This window comes from Platichthys flesus, chromosome 9, assembly GCF_949316205.1.
Source record: "Platichthys flesus chromosome 9, fPlaFle2.1, whole genome shotgun sequence".
NCBI lineage: Eukaryota > Metazoa > Chordata > Actinopteri > Pleuronectiformes > Pleuronectidae > Platichthys > Platichthys flesus.
In genome coordinates, this window is record NC_084953.1 from 4,688,895 (window position 1) to 4,711,015 (window position 22,121).

The 22,121-nt window shown below is 43.4% G+C and overlaps 2 protein-coding genes across 2 annotated transcripts in view; both read left to right on the forward strand.

Moving 5' to 3' along the window:
- Positions 1–1,289, forward strand: part of LOC133961210 (glypican-5-like) — a 39,077-nt gene extending 37,788 nt beyond the window's left edge. Inside the window, exon 11 of the mRNA XM_062396249.1 lies at positions 1–1,289. This exon is cut by the window's left edge and continues 385 nt beyond it. The gene's annotated coding sequence lies outside the window, so the exon portion shown is untranslated.
- Positions 1,290–8,907: 7,618 nt separating this feature from the next.
- The window catches only part of LOC133961211 (glypican-1-like), a 32,105-nt gene continuing 18,891 nt past the window's right edge, over positions 8,908–22,121 (forward strand). Inside the window, exon 1 of the mRNA XM_062396250.1 lies at positions 8,908–9,424. Coding sequence (XP_062252234.1) covers positions 9,274–9,424 — 151 coding nt within the window. The 5' untranslated portion in view covers positions 8,908–9,273. The remainder of the gene's footprint in view (positions 9,425–22,121) is intronic.

A 22,121-nucleotide genomic window follows, 5' to 3' on the forward strand; every position in this document is an offset into this window, starting at 1 on the left:
GAAGAAAGATGTAAATACAAATATATATATTATATATTTATATGAAGAGTTTCTATAGGTAACTATGGCTTGATGTGTAAATAGAGATTAATATAGAACAGAGCAGACTGACTTGGACTCAAAAGGCCGATTGGTTTGGTTTGACCTTCACATCTGAAGTTAAACCAGCTTCAGGTTGACAGTGAATGAACTTTGGTGACGATTTATCAAGTTTAATAAAACTCAATTCAGGCTCTTTCACTCATGAAGGTCTGGACAATGGTCTGAGCTTAGATTCAAGTCGTTGTTACATTCTATTTACATTTCGTGAACTGGTTGATCTGCAGTTCAGGGAGTGAACTAAACATCGGGCGCGGAACCAGTTAGGTTCACTAGTGTAGGTCGGAGGCAAAGACAGCAGCGAGTCTATAAACAGCTTCTTCTTCTTCTACTACTTTTAAATGCTGTGTCAACTTCCTACAACTCGTCTTAAAGTGTTTTCGGATTTCAAACTGTCTAACCAGGGTTCGGTTGAATCCACACTGAGACGACCTCTGACTGCATCGTGATCCATCGGCCTGGGCTTCGGTCCAAGGCAACGTTTACACTTGTTGTTGTGGTTGAGACTGAACTGAGACGTCTGAACCAAACAAGGAAGGTGTGAAAGTTCCCTGAGGCTGGTCATTGATACTCATGTGTACTTATTTTTTCTCAATAGGCGACAACCAATTATGTGATACTTCAGACCGAGGAGCACGAAACATCTGACTGTTGGTCGGCGTGTCTGTGCAGACTGAATCCCTCACGGCCCTTTTTCTAGACACAAACTCTTTTGTTCACAAGTTGAATGATAATTATTGTTATTTTACTTTTAATTCAATTTCACTTACAGGCTTCAAGGAACCTCTGTTGGAAATGAAAATAAACCAAACAGCCGGCAGAAGAAAAAAAAGACTGAATATCCCCATCAGTCAAAAGTCGGAAACAATCATCTGCCTGAGCAGTGAATAATAATCTGACATTTCATCGTCATTTATTATTAAACTCTGAGCTGCTGCAGTCATTCACAGGGTGACTGGTCTCCCAATGCATTAATTCAAACTGAGATAATATATATATATGTGACATTTAATACGATTTGAAGGGTTAATACGTGTTTTATCAGCTTGTCTCCGAGGAGGACAACAGACGAGAGAATCCAGGGAGAGATCAGAGTCGAGCTGAGCCCAGATCCAAACCTGGGACTCATGTGATTCACGTTAATTAGGATTGTCGAGTCCTTCCGGCTCTTTGTGAAGTCCCCCCCCCCCCCCCCCCCCCCCCAAAAAAAAAAACCCCACCTCCCAGCAGCTGGAGAGACAACTGGAATAATTATTTAAATATATTCGCAATTGAAGGACACAATCTGCATTTCCGTCACTGGGAGACGGATTTCCTTTGCTTCTAACAGACGTGTTAGAGGAAAGAAATTGTGAGATTGCGAGAGTAAAGTTGTAATATTATCAGAACAAGGAAAAGTCTTTATTGTGTGAGAATAAATTCATAATTTCAGGCTACGTGTTATTCTATAGGGGGAATATCAGAACATCAGTCTTTTGTCTACGTTAAAATTGGAAAGTGGGTTATCTTGTTATAGGTCTAACAAATAACATTCTTTTTCATGTTGGACACATAATCATAAGTATCAGGACTTTGAAACATCGGATTGGTTCCAGATTTTGGATCCAGAAGGGGTGAAATTGAAAACAAAATGTTTTTCTTTCTTCTCATAAGATTACGAAATCATTCTTTTAAAAATGTAAATTTTTCATGACATTGTTTTCAAATCTCAGATGAGTTTTTCTTTTCGACATGGCCCTAATACGCCGTGGTCCCTCCATGTGCACACTGTGCTGCGTGTGATGACCGGCTCAGATACGTCTTGGGTTTCACACTGAAGGTTCAATTACAGCCATTTTTGTCTTTGATTTTCTGCCACAAAAGAGCCAAACCTCTCCTGAAAGTGTCTCGCTGACACTAAACCGGGACAGTTATCTATAGAGGAATGTAACTGGAGGATGAGACACCTTTACAAAACACCATAGAGAGCTCAGGGCTGCGAGGTGTCCAGGCAACGAGCCCAGATACCATGTGAGGTAGAGGGAGACTCACAACGTAATCTGTCAAACAAACATGCTGTTATTTAATTATGGTTTAAACGTTATATCCACATGAGATGAGATGTGGGACTCCAGCCAACCACATCATCATTAGCAGGTGACCTTGTGCAGCAACACGCAAAAGATAGCGGACTTAACTGTTGATATGTAAAATGTATAGATATCCATTATTCAAAGACTGTGGTCTAGGTCGGTGGTCTAGTGGCAGAAACTTGGACTATGGGCAAAGAAGGTCTCTGGTTCGACTCCACGGAGAGACAACAAAAGACGAACCTGGATTGATCTGTCCAAAAATCCAACAGTCTCCCTACCCTGTCTAGTGCCCCTGAGCAAGGCACCTTACTCCCCCAACATCTGCTCCCAGAGCGCCGTACATGGTCGCTCACTGCTCTGTGTGTCCTGCACCAGATGGGTCAAAAGCAGAGGTTACATTTCCCTACCTGCATGTCTGTGCCTTTGCATGTCTGTGCATGTGTTTGGGACGAATAAATGGATCTTAATTTCTTAATTTCTAAAACTAGTGTGGGCTAAGGACAGCAATTGAGAGACTTTTAAAATGTAAACAAAAATATATTTTCATATCTTTTATATGCTTATAAACTTTGTATGGAATAAAATAATCAGCAGTTGCAGCTGTTTTGAGTTGACTTCAAATTACAAGCGTCTGGAGGATGAAGATAAAGCCGATAAGTCGTCGCTCTGTGCTCAGTCACTTTGATGTGTGTTTGTGTGTGTGAGTGTGTGTGAAACTTTCATTTTGAAGTTGCACAGAACTCACTTCCTGTTGTTTTGCTGGTGCCCTGCTGCTATAAAGTTTACATTAAATAAAACTGTTACATTTACCCTAACTTAGTTTAGCATTGCTAATTTCTTTGGTTGTAATACTGTACAGGGCCACAAGGATGCAATGAACAGCCAGTGAGCAGCTTTGATTTCTCTCAAGACAGCAATCAGTGCTAATGTAAAACTAAATGTCTGATTTAATACGTGACTAAACCTCCTGTAACACATGTGTCCTGCTCTGTTGTGTCAATAATCAACAGTTTTATAACATTTTAATAATAAATGTGTGTTATCAAACTCGTCCTTGTGTCTTTTGTATATTTTGTTTCAGTCTCAGTGGAAGATCCTGAAACATGGTGTTGAACAAGATCTCACAGAATAACTGCAGCCTCTTCTTGAGCCGTTCAGTTGCAGCACTGTACTTATTAGGGTTTGCAAATCATAATATTTATTAAATTACATTAGAGCACAAAGTTCTGCAAAGGCCCAACAGTCTGTTTAAATTAAGTCTTAGAGCTTAATACGGTGGAAGACATTTGTGGTAACTCTGCATCTTTAAGGTGATGAAAGAATCTCACTACCTGAGACAATCACAAATCTTAAATATTCTTTTTCACATTTGTGCAACTTTTGATCGACTCCTTTTGTCCTGTAGTTGCATCCGTTCTATTAATAAGGTTTTGTGCAAAATATACATTTCCACCAAATTCAACAAGATTCTCTTTATAACTTTGAGGTCTCGCCCTCATTTAGAACTTTTTGATTTTCAGTACATTTCACCATCGCAGCGTCCACCACATCAGATCTGCTGCAAAAAGTTTCATCTCAGGAGTCTGGATCAACCGTTTGTATATTATATGTAAATGCAGCGGCAGCTCTTTGGCCTCTGGCACTTTTTTTGGGGGGAGCTTACTGTAATTGGATTGGCATGGTGAGGACGCTGGCACACACCACCATGGCTGGCACAGGGACCTGCCAGGGGATGATGGGAAATAAAGACATCACTGAATGCAAATTGCCACAGAGAGAGAAAGACGTAGAGGGAGGAGGAAAGAGACGGAGAGAGACGGCACTTTGAGGACCCGTCCACACGCCCTGCATTATTAAAAATAGTATTATATTCTCTGTGATGACCTCATTTACTGAATTTAAATACCTGATCAGCCAAAGAGCACAAATAATCCACGTTACTCTGAACCTCAGGAGACACGGAGGCAGACAGGCGGGAGGTGAAGGAACGAGGATGAGTTCACGACTGAGGCCATTTCGCAGAATGGCGTTTTCCGAAGAAGCTGATTTTCTCCTGCACCAGCACTAATGAAATCGCAGCCATTGACTATTTCGAACCTTGTCCAAGAATTCTGATAGTTTGTTGTATTTAAATCACATTAATGTTCCCGTCCCTGCCAGAGTTTGTAGCCTCGGAGACATTCGAGTATCAGATTAGTGCTTGACTACATGCTGCAGCTGCACCTCACAATGTGACTCCAGGCTGTTACGGTCTCTACCTGGGAGGCACAGCTGGATTTCTGCAGCGCTGTGTCCCAATGCAGCAACTATTTATATATTAGATGTCGAAAGGCACAGAATCAAGTCGTCCTTGTTGTGCAGCAGCCTCAGGAACAGCAACCTGAGATGGAAGAAACTCTTTTCTCTCCCATGATTGAGTGAGTTCTCTCAACACTGGAGCCTCTCTCGCCCCCTCAGGTGCTCCAATCTTTCATTGGCTCTCATTGGAGCTGATAACCATTGTTCTCCAAATGCTCCGGAGCGAGTAGAAGATCCTTGAATATTAATAACTGCTGATGGGATCTAAACGGCGGCGGTGCAGTACTCTCCCAATTTTGGATGAGATGTTTAGGAGTCATTTGACCCTGAAAGCCGATCGACCTCACAGTGGCTGGCGGCCTCTTTCTATCCGAAGTCTGCGATGCCAGGGTAGAGCTGCTCCGCTGAGGCAATCAGGGATTAAGTGTCATGCTGACGGGCAATTAAACATCAGCCTCTGTGTGAAAGAACAGCACTGAATCATCCAACTCACCTCCTTCACACCCACATCACCTCCCAACGTCTTCGCAAGAAATCAAACCACAAAATTGTTCCTGTGAACTGTGACACTACGCTCTCAGCTCTGGCCATGTTCACTGGCTAAAAGTGCTTTCAAGACATGACACAAAGTTGGCATGTCATGAGAATAAAGTCGAACTAAATCAGGGTGAGATATGTTTTAGTTTTTCGTGAAATAAAGTCGAAAAACCAAGAATAAAGTTAAAGTAAATCAGCAAGAGATATTTTTTGGTATCTCTTGAATATAGCCAAAATGCCAAGTCGAGTGATTAGAAGTAAACTAAACCAGAGGAGGATATTTACAAATTTGCATTTTGAGAAAGCATTTGAAATGTTTAGAATAAAGTTAGATCTGTTCTACAGCTTGTTCGGTTTGTCTTTCTGAACAGATACAGTTGTTTTGCCACAGTCTCTTTAAAGTCTGATTACCGCACTAAATTTTTCCTTTGTGACTCGAGCTGATCCTGAAGCACAATTTCACCCAATAATCCACACAAGGCATTTAATCATGTGTGCTAACGTTAGCAGTTTGATTATATGTTTTAAAGTTTGACTCTAATGAAGACGTTTGGACCTAATTCTCCACATTTTGACTTTATTCATTCCAACTTTTCATTCCCATGCTTGTCCACAAGACTCCCCAGTAACTCTGTCCCATTTATGTGAGTGACAGTTGTCTCCATCATTTTCCTTCACGCTGTTTTCATGTCTACGCAGTTCCCAGTGACCTGGACGCCAGCCAGGGCCTCGCTCCCATCCCATTATGTCGATGTTATTGGCTCCGGCTGACAGATCTTATCTTCCATGACAGATAGTTCTGATCAAAGTTGGCAGGTGAGATATTGAAGTTCCATCATCTGTGTGAGTCATTGTGTGTAGGTGTGTGTGTGTACAGTATGTAATGGGTGTATATATAGCAAGTGCGTGTGTGTGTGTGTGTGCAAACCGCTGCCACTGATATTTATCATTTCTTGATTTAGTGGGAGTCTTATTACTGCAGATGTGACCGAGAATGACTGACATGTGAGTGAAGAGTGCCAGTGGTGTCATATGTGCTGAGAAGGAAATATCTGTCATTATGACTTACAGGCTCGACAGGAGACAGAGTAGAACTGAAAAAATGTGTCACTGCAGCTCAGAATCACATGCACACACACACACACACACACACACACACACACTTGCAGGTTGCCATATGCAGGTCGTAACAGGCTCGGCCACTTTGTCTTTTCATTGTTTTCCTCCCTGACATGGATTTAAAAATTAAAAAGACTAAAAGTACCGAAACTCAATTCTCTGGAGTGTGAAGGCTCAGTTAAGAGCACATGAAATGGGACAGAAGGTTCAGATGGGGAGAGAACAGAAGAAAAGAAAACACAGGCTGAGTTTAAATGAGTTCAAGAGCCGCCGAGCAGATCTCATGGAACTGGTTAAGTCCTGTGATTGATTCAGATGTGTCTGTTTGACCTGGCAGGCCGCCCTGCTTCACTCTTATGTAATCACTCAGTTTAAAGGTTATGTCGTTTCTACCTGGATCCATTCGTGTCATGAACAGAGACCAAATAGATTATTTTGTGTTGGTGCCTTTGGACGTTGCTTACTTGAAATCGGGCACGAGCGCGGAGCCAGAAGGAAACTGGAGACGACACCTGTGCTCATCCTCAGACACTGTCCTCATTGTTGCATGAATTAATGACCTGAATATCTTTCTCATATCGGCTTTAACCACTTTTCAGCGTTGGTGTTTGACTCTGACATTTAATATATCACTCCATGCAGATGTGGAACGTGGCCATCTGCTCCAGAGCCTGATGGATTACACTGATATTCTTATTTTTCCAACTCTGTTAGCACGTTGGGAAAAGTTTCTCATTTGAAAACTGGCTGCGTCAAGTCCAAAACGAGAATATATGAGTGTCTCTCTCTGCAGGGTTCAGTGTCTCTGATGGACGGGAGAAAAGTGGATATTTGACATATTACTCCTGGCTCTGTTTCTACTAACAGGTATGAAACGTATTTCTCCCTGCGGCTTAAATAACTGGTATGTGCCAATCACTTTTATCACCCTCTCAGGCTGCCAAGGCAAAAAAAGACTGGATTCACACCTGTCCAGATGTTGGAACACTTGAGTGTGTGGAACTCGGCTGGATTCCTTTGAATAAGGTGGCCTGTGATCTCTTTGGACACAGTCTATGTCTGGGACGTGACCTGGAGACGACCTGGAGGTTCAGACCAAAACAAACCATGTGAGGCCTGAAAGACAAAGGGATAAATAATCAAATTATTCAATTACTTAACTTAAAGTCAAGTTTGACACAAAAATGTAGGTTATTGATAAACTCAGTTCTCCGATGGGGCCTGTGATTCAACATGTCCAGGAATGCAGATGTGGAATTTATTCCCGGTATTGATGACCCCTTGATTCAAATGTAACCAGGTGATAATTCCTCACTTCACAAGTCGATTATGATCGATTCAAATGCATCACAGCTATTTTTTACACAATGTTTGGACGAGTCAGAGCAAGAGAAAGCACAGGTATTAATGTAACAAGTGGTGAAATGAATAATGAATCTTTAATATGGACGAGTTGCCTGTGTTTCTGGGTTGTGGTGTTGGTGTTGGCTCACTGCTACACTGACTCACTGGCAGATTCAGAGCCAACGCTACTGGTGCTATTAATTATAACGACTTTTTACAGCAAACACGACCTCATAAATATCTGCAGTTCAGAAGGTTCATCGGATGACACATCGGTTGAGTCTTAAAGAGTTTAGAGAACGGAGGAAACCCTCTTTTCCTCTGCAACTCAAACACACCACCCATCCGTGTTGCTCTGGAGGTTTTCAGGAAGCTGGTGAAAGGAGAACTCAGGCAGCAGCTGATGTCTCAGGCAGAAGGTTTGAATGTGGACTCAATGCATCAAAGAGACCAGAAGGTGAAACAACAGCCAAACGCTAACAGAGGAACATGAGCATGTCGCCCCCCCAAGTCTGAGGATGTCTCCCACCTGAATCACATTGTGTCCTCACGTCTGACCCCTGGTGAAATATGCAAAAGAGTGAAAGTCGGTGAGAGTTGAAGTTGGTGCCTCTCTGTCTGGGGAGCGCAGACACTACAATGTCCTGTCGGTTGGACCTTTATCTATAACCTGACCTTGGGTCCTGCTCGGGGGGGGGGTGTCTGTGGAGTCAGACTGGAGGAAATTAGAGCCCAACTGAAATGAATTGTTCGGGACCTGCTGATGATAATAACTTTGTTCTAATTTGCTATAAATAAAAGAGAAAACACAAATACAAGCAGTTTGAATCATGAAAAACAAAGATATTTCTATGATGGATAACCTCAGACAGGTTTTTATTTCCTGGCTGGAGACTGAAACTTTATCCGGCAAAGAAAACACATGATGCAGTTTTTAGAAATGATGCAGTCGAGGACTGTATACTGACAATTCTGTATTGTTTTTGTATTAAAATTAAATTAGGTTTCAATGAAACCAATGCACTCACTCAATCTGCATGTTACATTTAAATTAATGAGAATAAATACTGAACATTTTTGATTGGGTACCCCTGGATTATAACCCCCCCCATTGATTATTATTGTGGCCTGCAGGTGTCGCTGGTTAACCCCTGGCTTCTTGCAGCAGCATACACACGCTCTCGCACACACACACACGGACACACACACTAGAGAGGGGCTGAAAGAGAGAGAGAGCATCTGCTCATTTCATTTCATTGTCCCAAAGCCTGAGGAGGAAAATCCACCGGACAAATGACCTTCTTCTGATAAAATTACGGATTTTTTTGTTTCATTATAAATAATTGACTCATTTTCATTATTATGACCCGGTGGTGATAGTCTGCACCGGCTTTGCCTGAGCGACACTTGCACGCAATTACACACAGACACACACAGGGACACACGCACGCACACACACTTCTCTCTCTTTTGTCTGAGGCATCTCTGCAGCTCCAGAGGAGGAGGAGGAGAAGGAGAAGGGAGGAGGAGCAGCGGGTTGTACCTGACACCTCCAGCCGCGCGTCGAAGCTCTTCTCTCCTCCCTCGCCCGGTGCGCGTGTGTTACTTCACCGGGGCTGTGTGCGGGTTTGCACCGGGGGAAACATGCATCTATTGACGGACTGAAAACTCCCCAAACATCCAGAAGAGCAGCGGAACCACCGGGAGCCTCCTGCTTCACCTCCGGACCTCCGAGATTTGTGTTGCGTCTCACTGGGTTGGGGGGTGAAAGGCTGGAGAGGTGGGGACCTCACCTGAGAGGAAGATGCGGATCCCGGTGCTCCTGTGCGCGCTGGCGTGTCTGTCTGCAGCCCCGGGCCCGGTGCTCGGGGCGGACCGGAGCTGCGGGGACCTGCGGCAGTTCTACACCGGGAAAGGCTTCACTCTGGCGGACGCCCCTCAGAACGAGATCTCCGGTGAGTTCACGGGAGACGAAAGAGGAATATTTTTGATTCAAACACTTATAGAGAACAATGAAGTCTGTTTTTATACTTACTAGTAATTAGTTTAGAAAATATAATATGTGAGATCATGATAATAGGTTTTTATTGGATTATTTTATTTGGGGGTAATATCTTTATTATAGGGTTCCTATTCCTTTGGCACGAGTACATCATTTACAGATAAAAAGATAAATAGATAAATAAATTGATGTACTTTATATATCCTAGATTGGGGAATTTCTGTGTTACAGCAGCAATGTATTAGACATACAACAAGCAATATTTAAAAACACAATATCTTTCAATATCTAAAAAATTGTCGTGTAATATGGATCTTTCTGTTGAGATATTCCTTTAAAATCCATATTTCTGGTTTGAATGGTAAACAACCTGCACCTGAAGCTTGTGTAGTCAGGTCTCCGGCTGCATTAACTTGTTCCTAAAGGCAGGCGTGCTCATCATACTCGGCTTTATGCCTCAGTTAATGTGTCGTTAATTGTGCAACTGCCTCTCTGTTGAGCCCTCCTGTAAATTTTTTCCAATTTCCATTTCCCCTCCCAATCCCAGTCACTCCAGTCACGTCTGTGGTGGAGTCCGGTTCTGCACATATGTCCCCCTCTGGGGCATTTTCATTGTCTGTTGTCTGCAGGAGGGGCAGGACTGCAGGTGGGTGTGAGCCATGTGTCTCGTGGAGCTGTTATGTTCTATTCAGGGGCGTTTATGATTATGGGTGGACAGCTCGTATTGTAAACTACAGATTGAAAAACACATTTTATTGTAAACTACAGATGGATAAAACACATTTTATTGTAAACTACAGATTTGCTTTATGTGCACTTGTGTGTTTTAGGGGCACTTTTTATTGTCTTCTCTGCTCAGGATTGATGGAGTGTGTGTGGTGGTGGTGTGTGTGTGTGTGTGTGTGTGCGCGTGAATGTGTGTGTGTGTGTGTGTGTGTGGAAGTGTGTATGGGTTTTGTCATCTTCACTAAATAAACGGGTGGTAAGTTATTTCTGAAACCTTTTTATTCTTCTATATTTGTTGAAATACTCTTCACGTCCGGATAGAAGTTGGCGAGCAAGTGGACGTTCTTTTGTTTCGGGGGCGTGGCTTTGACGGGTGGGCTGATTGGACGGGGTGGGGTCTATCAGTACCTGCTCCTTCTTGCTTTTCCAGGATCACCAACCCCAGCTTTAATTTACTGGAGCGTCTCAGTAAAGTGAAATCCCTTCCACCAAGGCCAGATCTGGAATCTGTGATCAATTAAATGTATTCGATTATATTTTATTGTTTCATCCTGAAGTCACCCTGTCCATCAGTCCATCAGTCCATCAGCCACACAGCCGGAGGGGCAATCACGCATTTAATCAATCAGTCAATTACCCATCCAATCAAACCGCCAATCAGCTGCAGATCCAGTCAGTACGCCAGACATCACAAGTCAAACCCCTCTGTATCTCATCTCACTGCTCCCCGCTCCTCACAGGTTCTGATTAAAGTGTCCCGGCCTTGAGGAGAGTGCAGAGTGTTGAAATCGAGTGATAATCTGTCGCTCTCTGTCTCCTCCTGTTTTTCCTCCTGCGTCTCCTCCTGCGTCTCCTCTTTCGTCTCCTCCTGGAAGATGGACAGAACGCATCGGCCCCCGGCAGAGGAGGAGATGAGAGCGAGGGCGAGATTGAGTGTGTTTGGATTGTGTGTGATCTGAAGGTCACTCCGTGTGCTGTCAGTTAAAAAAGAGTCTGGTATGGGCGGGGGAGGTATTAATATTGGATGTGTGTGGGTGTGTGTGTGTGGAGGGGGTGGGGGGGGGGTGGTTGTGTGTGGGTGGATGTGTTTTCTGAGATTGAGACCAACAAACAGACAAGAGTGACGCACAGAAAAAGGTGGAGAGAGAGAGAGTGAATCAAACCAGACGGAGACACTGAGGCAGGTTGACGGAGAAAGTGAGTCACCGACACACCGCTCCATTAGAAACTCATCCTGTATTGACAGATGAAAAACACAATGCTCCACTCGCTCGGACCTTGATACTCTCCAGTTATCTGAGAGGTTCACAGAGATGTAGGGGGGGGAATGATGGCAGCAGCACTTCAGTCCTTCTCCTCTCATGTACCCGGGGGTGCTGCTCTTGTGTCTCAGGGTCACTCAGGACCGGGATGTTGGTGCAGTCGAGCGATATGGATTTTCAGGAGCTGATGCCTCTCGGATCATTTTTCTGTCAGTCAACATTTAGAAAAAAGTTGGCAATGATACCCACGACTCAGACATTACTTTTCAGATTCAGCCCCTCATGATTTCATTTCAGGAAAAGGACTTAAGTGCACGTCTGGAAGTTTGTGAAAGGTTTTCGTCGGCCAATATTCATTTGCCAACAGATACATTTGTTGAGCTCTAATGTTCATTTATTTATTCAAATGCCTTTTTTAAACCTTTATGGCCATTAAGAGGTACATTAACAGTTCAGACGATTTGGCTGAACCATCTTTTAGCCTGCGTGTTGTGTCACGGCTGAGACAATGGACTTGTAAATAATATATGGAATCTCAACGGGGCTCCCGCTGTATTATCAAGGTTTTATTAAAGTTATAAATTAATAAAATAAAAGTAAAAGCACATTTCCCCTTACTTTACTTCAGGGACGCTGTAAAACCTCAAATATCTCCTCTTTAGAAAAATGTAAAAGTGCTTTCGGCGTCTTGCTTTCAAAACGCATCTATGATCACAACGAAGTGCAGTGAACACAGATGTTTCCGCCCTGTGGCCTTCCTGTGCACGCACACTCACACACACAGGAATAAACACTTGCCTAACTGTTTGTGACAAGACCCAGCTGTTCCCAGTCCTGAGCAGCGCATGGTTACTAATATCTGCAGAGCACGAGAAAAGTCCAAGGGGCTACTTCACTGTACTCACCTCACTGGTCTACATGTGCCCCAGTAAACAGGATAGAGTATATCTTTCTGTTCCCTTAGTTTAGTACAAAACCAAATTTGATAAATGTCATTTTCCTCTGTAGACACATTTCATTCTATAGTCAAACAGTGTTATTTCATCCCACATCTCATTCAAACTGCTAAGAATCACTGTGACATTCATTTTTAAAGTTCCCCTTTGAATTTTAAAAAGTCATAAAGTTTTTAAACGTGTTTCCATGTCCATCTGGCTTCTTTTATATGTTAAAATAAAAGTTATTGGCTGAATATTTCTGCCTTAGTACTGCATTAAATAAATGCCAGTAGTCAGGGTTTGTGATGTCACTCCTGTCCACATGTGGGCGGGGCCACAGTAACTGGAAAAGGTTCCCACTAGTGTAGCAACATATGACTCAGATATAATTAGTAAGTAATTAGTAAAAGAAGGACACAAAGTCCTCCACCTGTAGATGTGTAGCTTTTTGTATAGTTCGGCTGATCCGAAGCCAAAACGCAAAACAGAAATGCAACTTCTACATTTTGGCAGCACAAGTAAAATAATCCTCAATAAAATGAGGTGTGTGAGATAATTTGTGTTTCGTCAATCTGCGAGGGGAAGAGAACATTGGGATGCTAACGCCTGAAGCTCAAATCGGATCCACACTCAAAGACAATCTGTATATTATCATGTTGTTTTCAGGTCTAAACAGGGGGTAGGAACCTTTATTAGAAAGTGGATATGATTAATATCACCATTCCAAGAGAGAGTGTAATAGAACAAGCAGAGGCTGTGAACTCCGACAGAGACGTCGACAAAAGCTTCTTTTCTTCTCCGTCCCGGCTCACACCCTTTGTCTCATATAGGTTTAACACCAGGTGAATGGAAGTCGTCTTTCCTCCTGTCTGCCTGTCTGTCTCTGTGCCTGCTAGCGCTTTCAACACACACACACACACATAGACACACACACAAAGACACACACCCTTTACCTGGTTAATACTTAAAGACTAGCCCTTCCTTTACATTGTGTGTGTGTGTGTGTCTGTGAATGTGAGTCTGTCTGCGTGTGTGTTTAAAAGTCAGTGAAAGCCAACACCTTCACACTTAGTTCCATTCACATGTGCATTGTGTGCACGGAGCAGCACACACCCATGTGATCGCATGACCCACAGAAACAGACACTGTGTATCCTGCACACTTCCTCTGGATTGGAAGGTATTGAGTTCTGCTGCCGTTGTGTGTTTGTGTTGTGTAGCCGACGTATTGAGTGTTTCTGGTTCGGGGAAACACACAGAGGGGATGCGAGGGGGGGGGGGGGGGGGGGGGGGGGGGGAGGTCCGATCAGCTGCAGACGAGGACACAGCTCAGCTTTGGTTTCTCGTCAATAAGACCTGATCAAGGCCGAGTCCACGAGGAGGCCTCCACTTATTTACATTTACACAATCTCCCTCTGAGACCGATACCACATCCGTACTACTGTGTGTTTACATTGAAATGCACCTGGCGTCCACACAAGGCTTCTCTGAAGGTTTAGAGACGCTGAAGCAGAGAAGTTTAGAAACGCTGCTCGTCCTGTTTTAGTTTGAAAACTCTGCGTTTTCTAATCTGGACGGTTTGAGCCCGAGATGAAACAATGGTTTTGACACTCGCTGATCTTTACAGTCACAGAGAATTGAGTCAGGCTCCGATGATTCCTCGGCTGACGCAGAACACAACATGGATAATGAATTACAAGTGTTGCTGAGCCAAGTGTTTCTCTATCACAGCTGTCGTGCAGTTATGTTAACAACTGTTTACAAGTGTAGGAGGCGAGCTATTATTAGATCAAGTCATGTGTACATTAGTACACACACAAATTCATTTTATTAAATGGTCTGAAAGCAGCTTTGAGGTGATCGTCGATATTTCTCTGTTTAAGGAGAGACTGATTCACATCTGCCGACTGTGTTTGTGTGTGTGTGTGTGTGTGTGTGTGTGCTGACACTGTCCGTCATCTGTCACACATCACATGCTCACTCAGGCGTTCACATGCCACCAAGTGGAACGCTGAACACCCAGTCGACCCACACGTACACTGCATATATATATATATATGCACACATGCACACACATGCACACACACACACAGTCTCCTCTCACTTCAACCCTCCTCCCTCTCATCCTCCTCCCTCTCCTCCTCCTGATTCCTGCCTCCCTCTCCTCGTCCTCCTCCGGATTCCTGCCTCCCTCTCCTCCTCCTCCTCCCTCTCCTCCTCCCTCTCCTCCTCCTCCTCCTCCTGATTCCTGCCTCCCTCCCCTCCTCCTCCCTTTCCTCCTCCTCCTCCCTCTCCTCCTCCTCCTGATTCCTGCCTCCCTCTCCTCCTCCTCCTCCCTCTCCTCCTCCTTCTCCTCCCTCTCCTCCTCCTCCTCCTGATTCCTGCCTCCCTCTCCTCCTCCTTCTCCCTCTCCTCCTCCTCCTCCTGATTCCTGCCTCCCTCTCCTCCTCCTCCTCCTTCTCCTCCCTCTCCTCCTCCTCCTCCTGATTCCTGCCTCCCTCTCCTCCTCCTCCTCCTCCCTCTCCTCCTCCTCCTCCTGATTCCTGCCTCCCTCTCTGCCTTATTGTTTCCCGGCGTGGGGCTCAGACGTGTGAGTGCAGAGCTCCTGTGTCTCGCTGAGCAGAGGCTCGGCTGCGAGATCTGTTAAAAGCAGAGCTGTGAATCTTTCATGATGTCTGATGCAGTGACACGAGGCAGAGACGGACAGATATAGAGGGGAAGAGGAGGAGAGGATCTGAGGGGAGGAAGATGAGAAGGGAGGAGAAGACTCATCTCTCCTTCATCCTCCCTTTGTAGACCAAGCCACTGGTTTGATACTGAAACCAGCTCCTCTGCACCACCAGTGGTCAATTCTCTTCATCAAATCCATTCAAATGATTCCTACCAGTAGATGTTAGCAGGTGTTAGCAGCCACCAGCAGATGTTAGGGACAGAACCTCAGTTGTGCACCTCAGCATCATCGTGATCATCGACACAGGCCGAACTTGAAGATACGCTGAAGCTAAAGGTGAATCTGAGAATTGTTATTAACGGGTTTTCGGGGAATGTTATCAGACAAGTCAACACAACTTACGCTCATGACAAGAATAAGTTATAATTTATTTATATTTATTATTGAAACTGAACTGTAGTCTATCCAAAAATCAATCAATTAGTTGTAGGAAAAAGAAAATATATTAAACTAATCCTGCCATGAGACCAAATGAACTATAAATAAATATAAAAAGTACTCGCAGCTTATGAATTTCTCTTAACCTCATAATTAGACCAACACATTGACGTATGGTGATTCTGATCTGTTCACACCCAAAGCCTCCAGCGTTATAGACAAAGTATAAACAGATCAAATCAGAGACACTGATTTTAGATGATGTGTCGTGTTCGGTGCTGAGTTGATGTACAAGCTGCAACTTTTATGGTTTTAACAAAACTCAACCACAGCTACTTAGACAAGTCGACGTGAATAAGTCTGGAGCCAACATTGGATATTCAGAAAACTTCTAAACTTATATAAATAAGTTAGATCTGGCAGTTGAGAGTGGGAGTTTTATCTTTGTTCCTCAGCTCAGAAGTAATGGATTTTTCTCTGAAGGCTACTGGAGTCGTGCTTCTCTCATTATGAAACACGGGCGACTGAGGAGGATGAGGATTTGTTTGTGAAACGGTATCGAGCGACTCATCGACCTGCCGACCATGAGACCACGGTCATTATCTCAACAAGGGAAACCAACTGAACTGTGCAGGTTATGAAGGCAGAGGACACGTTTACCCTGAAACCACACTGAGGAATATAAACTTTAAAATAAAGAATCGTTCCGTGACAGCTGAAAAAATCTGTCAGCTTGTTTTGTTTAGAATTTTCCAGAAGATCAGAAGAGTCTATTTTCATGATCCTGATTCACATTAATAACACAGATTAAATCCTGAAGAATCTCTGTCTGTCAACACTAATCACTGCATTCATCTCTAATGGGGGGTTTAGCATTAATGAAGCTCGTCTGATATTTAACCAACGTCTACGATCATTTGAGGAAAGAGCAGAATTTCCATAAATGCAAATGTTACGAATAAATAAACCAGAACGAGTTAGTGCCGTGCTGTTGTTGCTCAAGAGAAATCGGAATGACATTCATTTCTTTCATGCTAACGTTTTATTTTAAAGCCCTCTGTGTGATGCAAACAAATTCAGATGTAAACGATAATGTGTTTATTTTATATTTATAGAAATGTGGAAATGTCCTTTGGTGGATGTTTCTATGTCTCTGCACCGTGGACAGCTGGATGGCAGGTTGTTTGTCCGTCCCCTCGATCTTGTGAACACATTTCTAAGGAACACCTTGAGAATTTGGGGAATTTCTTCCGATTTTGGTGCAAATGTTAAATTAGGCTCATGGGTGACATGGTTTTAATTGTTTGCCTTGTGAACACAATATCTCAGGATCAATTTCACAGAATCCGCTCAGACTTGGTCAAAATGTTCCCTTGGACTCACAGATAGACTGATTAGTATTTGAAGGTTAAAGGTCAAAAGTCTAGGGTCAAAGTGACCTTACGAAACCTGTTTGTTGTGTTGTGAATGAACAGCTCTTGAAGGCCTCAAGGCAAATTTTTGAAATTTAGAACAAAGGTTCTAAGACTCACTGATTTGATTTTGGTGTTGAACGGTCAGAAGTTAAATGACTCGTTGTCTTAAGAGAAACCAAACATACACTTAGTCTCCTGGTTTAACTAATTGCATTTTGATGGTCAAAGGTCAAGATCACTGTGGTCTCGTAAAACATGTTTCTCTTGAACATGAAATCTCAAGTCTGTCTTTAGGGGAATTGTTTAAACCAGTTCACACTTGGACTCAAAGGTTAATTGATTATTATTCAGTGCTCAATGGTAGAAGTGATGTATGTAGACTGAATCTGTTATTGTAGTTTGCAATGTAAATGATTGCATTGCGAACCCACAGCATTAAACCTGTTACTGGGCTGCTGTGGCAGAGCGGTACACACACGTATATATATGTATATAAAGACCAGTTACCAGTTTTAATATCGTGGCTGAATGGTGTTTATATACATCATTGTATGTAATGCAGCCATTTACATTCTGCGTATGAAGCCAGAGCTATTATCCAGAGCGACTGCGGGTGAAGCCACAGGGAAGATTAAATTCCTCCATTGCCAACATATAATCAAGCTGAAGTGATGAATGTCAGGGTCGGAGTCCAACTCGCTCCTGCATCTCTATGACCCTCACGCATTAAAGCAGTGGCTGGTGTGGAATTTAAAAAAAAGAGCACAAACCATTCAGGGACTTAACATCCGTCTTTAAAATCAATTCTGCACAAACCAGCAGCGTTTCTCACTAACCCCTCTGCACACCAGTTCACACCTCCTCCTCCTCCTCCTCCTCTTCTTGTCTCCTCCCTGTAATGTTTGTTTCCTCCGTCCTATCACACGCTATTTTTACTTTCTCCTCCCCTCCCCTCCCCCGTCCCAGCCTCCCGCTTGTCTTCCCCTCCTCTCTGGAAGTCGAGCATCCATCTGTTTCCCAGATGAAACGACGGGTTGTTTGTCTGATGTGTTGGACCTGGTAGTTGCTCGGCTGCTTTGAGGCAGCGCTCCTCAGACATGCAGTCCACTGGGTCTTATACACTGTGTGGGTTTGCCTGTGTGTGTGTGCGTGTGTGTTTGTGTTATTATAGGGATGGAGATTTCTTGTTTTTTCTGCCAATATGATGCCAAACATTTGCATAAAGTTGAATTTACTGTCCTGCAATGTCGTTTCTAACCTGATTCTTCTCTTACCTTGAGCTGAACAAAATATTTTTATAGCATTTTCACATATTAAGACCATTTATTTTGGTCTAACAAACCTATTTTGAAGGCAGACATTTACTATTTTATGGTTTTTCTTTGTTGCCTTTGATCGTGAAGAGAACAAGGCTGAAACTAAGAGTTTAATAATTGTTCAATCATCCTTTCTAATCCTTTCTTCAAAAAACATCAGAAAAATAATATCCATCTGCACCAAGTGACTTATTCATGTGTTCTTCTATCCAGTATTAAATTTATTATAATTTCAGATCAATAAAAAAAGCACGTTCTCACATCAGAGCCGGCAGATAAATATTTCTAGATTGACTAATCACTGCAGCTGTTAAAGCAAATAAAGAAAAAATAATTGACTGATTAATTGACGACGTTAAGAATTGCTAATTGTTGTCCTCCATTATGTTCAGTACATAGTTCATTTTCCATGTGCATTTTTCTTTTGGAGGATCTTGTTAGTGGGTAAAGATAGTGAAGGAGAGACAGGAGGAGAGAGAAGGGGAATGACACAAAGCAAATGGTCCCCCCGCCCCGGGAGTTGAACCAGGGACCCGCTGCGATTGGGTTTTAATTGATTTTCTTCACCTGAATAAGATAAAGGATTTAACCGAGTACCCTGAAGGAATTTAACTTGGATTCATGAGCCTTCGCAGTGCACTTTAACTAAAGCCTTTTATTGTGTGTTGGTTTAGTGTCTGAACCCTGTGACTCAGCTTGTTGCTCCACATTTGAACTGTCATGCATTGTGGTTTGTAATTTCAGGGAAGGACGCGTACAGACACACGTAATGGAAAATGAACACTGAGGCTTTACAGTGTTTGGCTTCTTTTAATTGGTTATTTGAAGGATTAAGTGTCGTTATTCCAGTATTTTCTCTGAAATATGAGCATTAAACGTGCAAAACCATGAAAACCTTAGTTTCAGACGGACGTAGTTTCACTTCATGTATTTAATTAAAAGATGAAATATTTGTCGATGCCTTGCGAATGATCTTATCTTTTAAATCCCCTCTGGGTTAAAAAGCAACTACTAGATGCTGGATTTGGGGGTTGTCTTCAACATGTTGGTTATTGTTATGATCTGTCAAACCTCGACTTCAAATTGAAATATATATTCTTGACATGTGGTAAGAGCATAATAGAGTTTCTGTGATTAAATGGTAATTACAGTTTATATTACATTTTTAATGAATTATAACATCTCAACAGCGGAGAAATTTGTTGGAGATAAATAAACTATTTGGTCCAGCTGATTTGTTTCTTAATGTCGTTTTATTCTGAAAAACCTGTCAGCAGCATGAGCACACACACACACACACACACACACACACACACACACACACACACACACACACAAACACATGAACTGTATTTAATGTCATGCATAAGGATATTGATAGTTGGTTGGTTGGTTGGTTGACAGACTGTCCTACTGGCTAGTGGTTGGTTGTTTGCTGGTTTTGTTAGTTAGTTGGTCAATTAGCTGGTTGGTTGTGTGATTAGTTAGTTGGTTGGTTAGTTAGTTAGTTAGTTAGTTAGTTAGCTAGTTAGCTAATTAGCTAGTTAGTTGGTTGGTTGGTTGACTAGCTTGACTGTGTGAGGTCTGCGCTCTACTCGATGCCAGACTTATTTTGTCTGTTTAGTCTTATTTAATCTTTTTATGTGAAACAACCAGGAAGTTGTGTTTTCTGTGGGCGGCAGCCAGACTTCAGTTAAACATATTAAAACCATCTAATTAGCTTGTTGAGAAGAAGATTGGCCGCGGATCCGCTCAATAAACTGTACAGTCACCAGGGGAGACGTTACATCATTACTGCTAATCACAGAGTTTTTAAGTGTTTTTCCTCAAAGCCCGAGGAGCTGTCACACGTTTCATAGCTGGAGTCTTCGTCTTGGAAGAAAGAAAAGGAATGAAGTCATTTAGTGCTGAACGATAGAGGCCACACAGTGTCCGGAGAGGTCACACACACACACACACACACACACACACACACACACACACAGAGTCGTATCTGTGTTAGATCACATTGAGACCTGACCGGGCGTCCTCAGGTGAATATGTCTCGGCTCTGCGCGGTCAAACAAACACACTTGGCTCCGGTCTCTAACATCAACCGAGCTCCGTCATCAGCTGTGATACTTAACGTGTCGGCGGAGCGAGGCCTGATTGCTTTCGTTTCTGAGGAGCGGATCTGAAAAAGGTCAAATCAATAAGGAGCTGTGCTGCCGCCTTCAACTTGAACTCAAGTGGTTCAGGGAAAGAGCAAGTTGGTGATTTGTTAAATGTTCAACCCCACACACGCACCGTGATATCTGATACCAATCAGACGGAGTGTGTGTGTGTGTGTGTGTGTCTGTGTGTACTTGAGGGTTTTCTGTGCATGAGTGGAGATCACACGGAGGCCCTTTAATTAGACACGTTGCTGTGAAAATCCGAATTCCACGCACGCCCGCTGTGTTTGTGTGTCTGTGAGCTTCACTTTGCTCCGTGCAGCCAGGCTCCCTCCAGCTTTTTACTTTATCATTCTAACCTCCCGAGTTTCAGCTCCGGGGCTTTTTCATGTTAGCGTTATTGTCATTTTTATGGCATTTCCTTCAATATTAGATCGTTTGCCGTCGGGACTGAAGAGGAGTTTATTTGATAGAGGTGGCGAACTGCATAAAAACAGGCCGCCCGGCTCGTAACATTTTGAAGACACTCACACAGCGTGCGTCATATCCGGACATTACACCAGGGCGCCCACAGGACTTTTCTGAAATATACAACACTGAGTGCAGCCGCTCCGGTGCGGTGCCGCCCCAGAGGCATCATGGGAAACAACAACAAGAGTCGAAATGAAGGAGAATTTTAAGGATATGTCATATTGTATTAGAAACCATTTATATCTGTACTTTATTTACCTGCTGTATTTTTATTTATTTATGATTTTAACCGCCATCCAAAATAACCATCACTCAGAAACCTTGGTCCCTGAATTCAAACCCGGGTTTAGAAAAGACCTGAGAGAAGGTGTAGGCTTCAATATGCATCCAAAACCAAACACAGAGGTGGAGAGAGAGAGAGAGAGAGAGAGAGAGAGAGAGAGATAGAGAGAGAGAGAGAGAGAGAGAGAGAGCCTGGCTGAATGCCACCATCTTACATCACTCAGCGGGACCAGGCGAGGTGAATCTCCCAGACTCCTCCCACGTGGCGCCTGCAGCAGAGGGCCTGCTGGGAGAGCTGGTCTGGGACCAGGTGCAGGGTTCAGACAGGTTTCACTTGGTCCCTTAATTAATCATGGGGATTGTTTTGGGGTGTCGTCTCCCGGTGTCCCTGCAACTCAGGTGGATCCCTTCTTCTACGCATTAAGGAAAGGATGCTTGGTGTGTGTCTGTGTGCGTCTGTGTGCGTTGTGTAACCACCTGCTTGCACCTGTACTGTCTTTATTTTGTTCTTTTCTACCCTTATCAACCACCTGTTTTACACTAAAAATCACATTCTCCAATTCAGCCACACATTCCTACAGTGCTGCTTTACCCACTCACACCTTTCACACGCATCAGGGGCAATGTGGGGGTTCGGTATCTTGCCCATGGGCACTTGGGCACGGAGACTTAATGTACCAATCTAAGCAAGGAGCCAACGATGCTCCTGATGCTCGTTTAGAAACTCGTGAAGACGCTTGTTTAGGGCCCAGTGCTGCTCGAGAGCTACAGCCGAGGGTAAAGTGTGTTTTCTTGACAATAGCAAGTTTGACAGTGTTAATGTGAAGACTCATTCAAGTGTCTTTGTTAATGAATCCTCGAGTAGAAGATCATAGCTGTGATCAAGTGCAGCAGGCTGTGATCTCTTAATTTAAACTCTCTGGACCACGTGGCTCTGTTCTGCCAGCGACTCCGATCCGGCGTCGTCTCTTTCACTCAG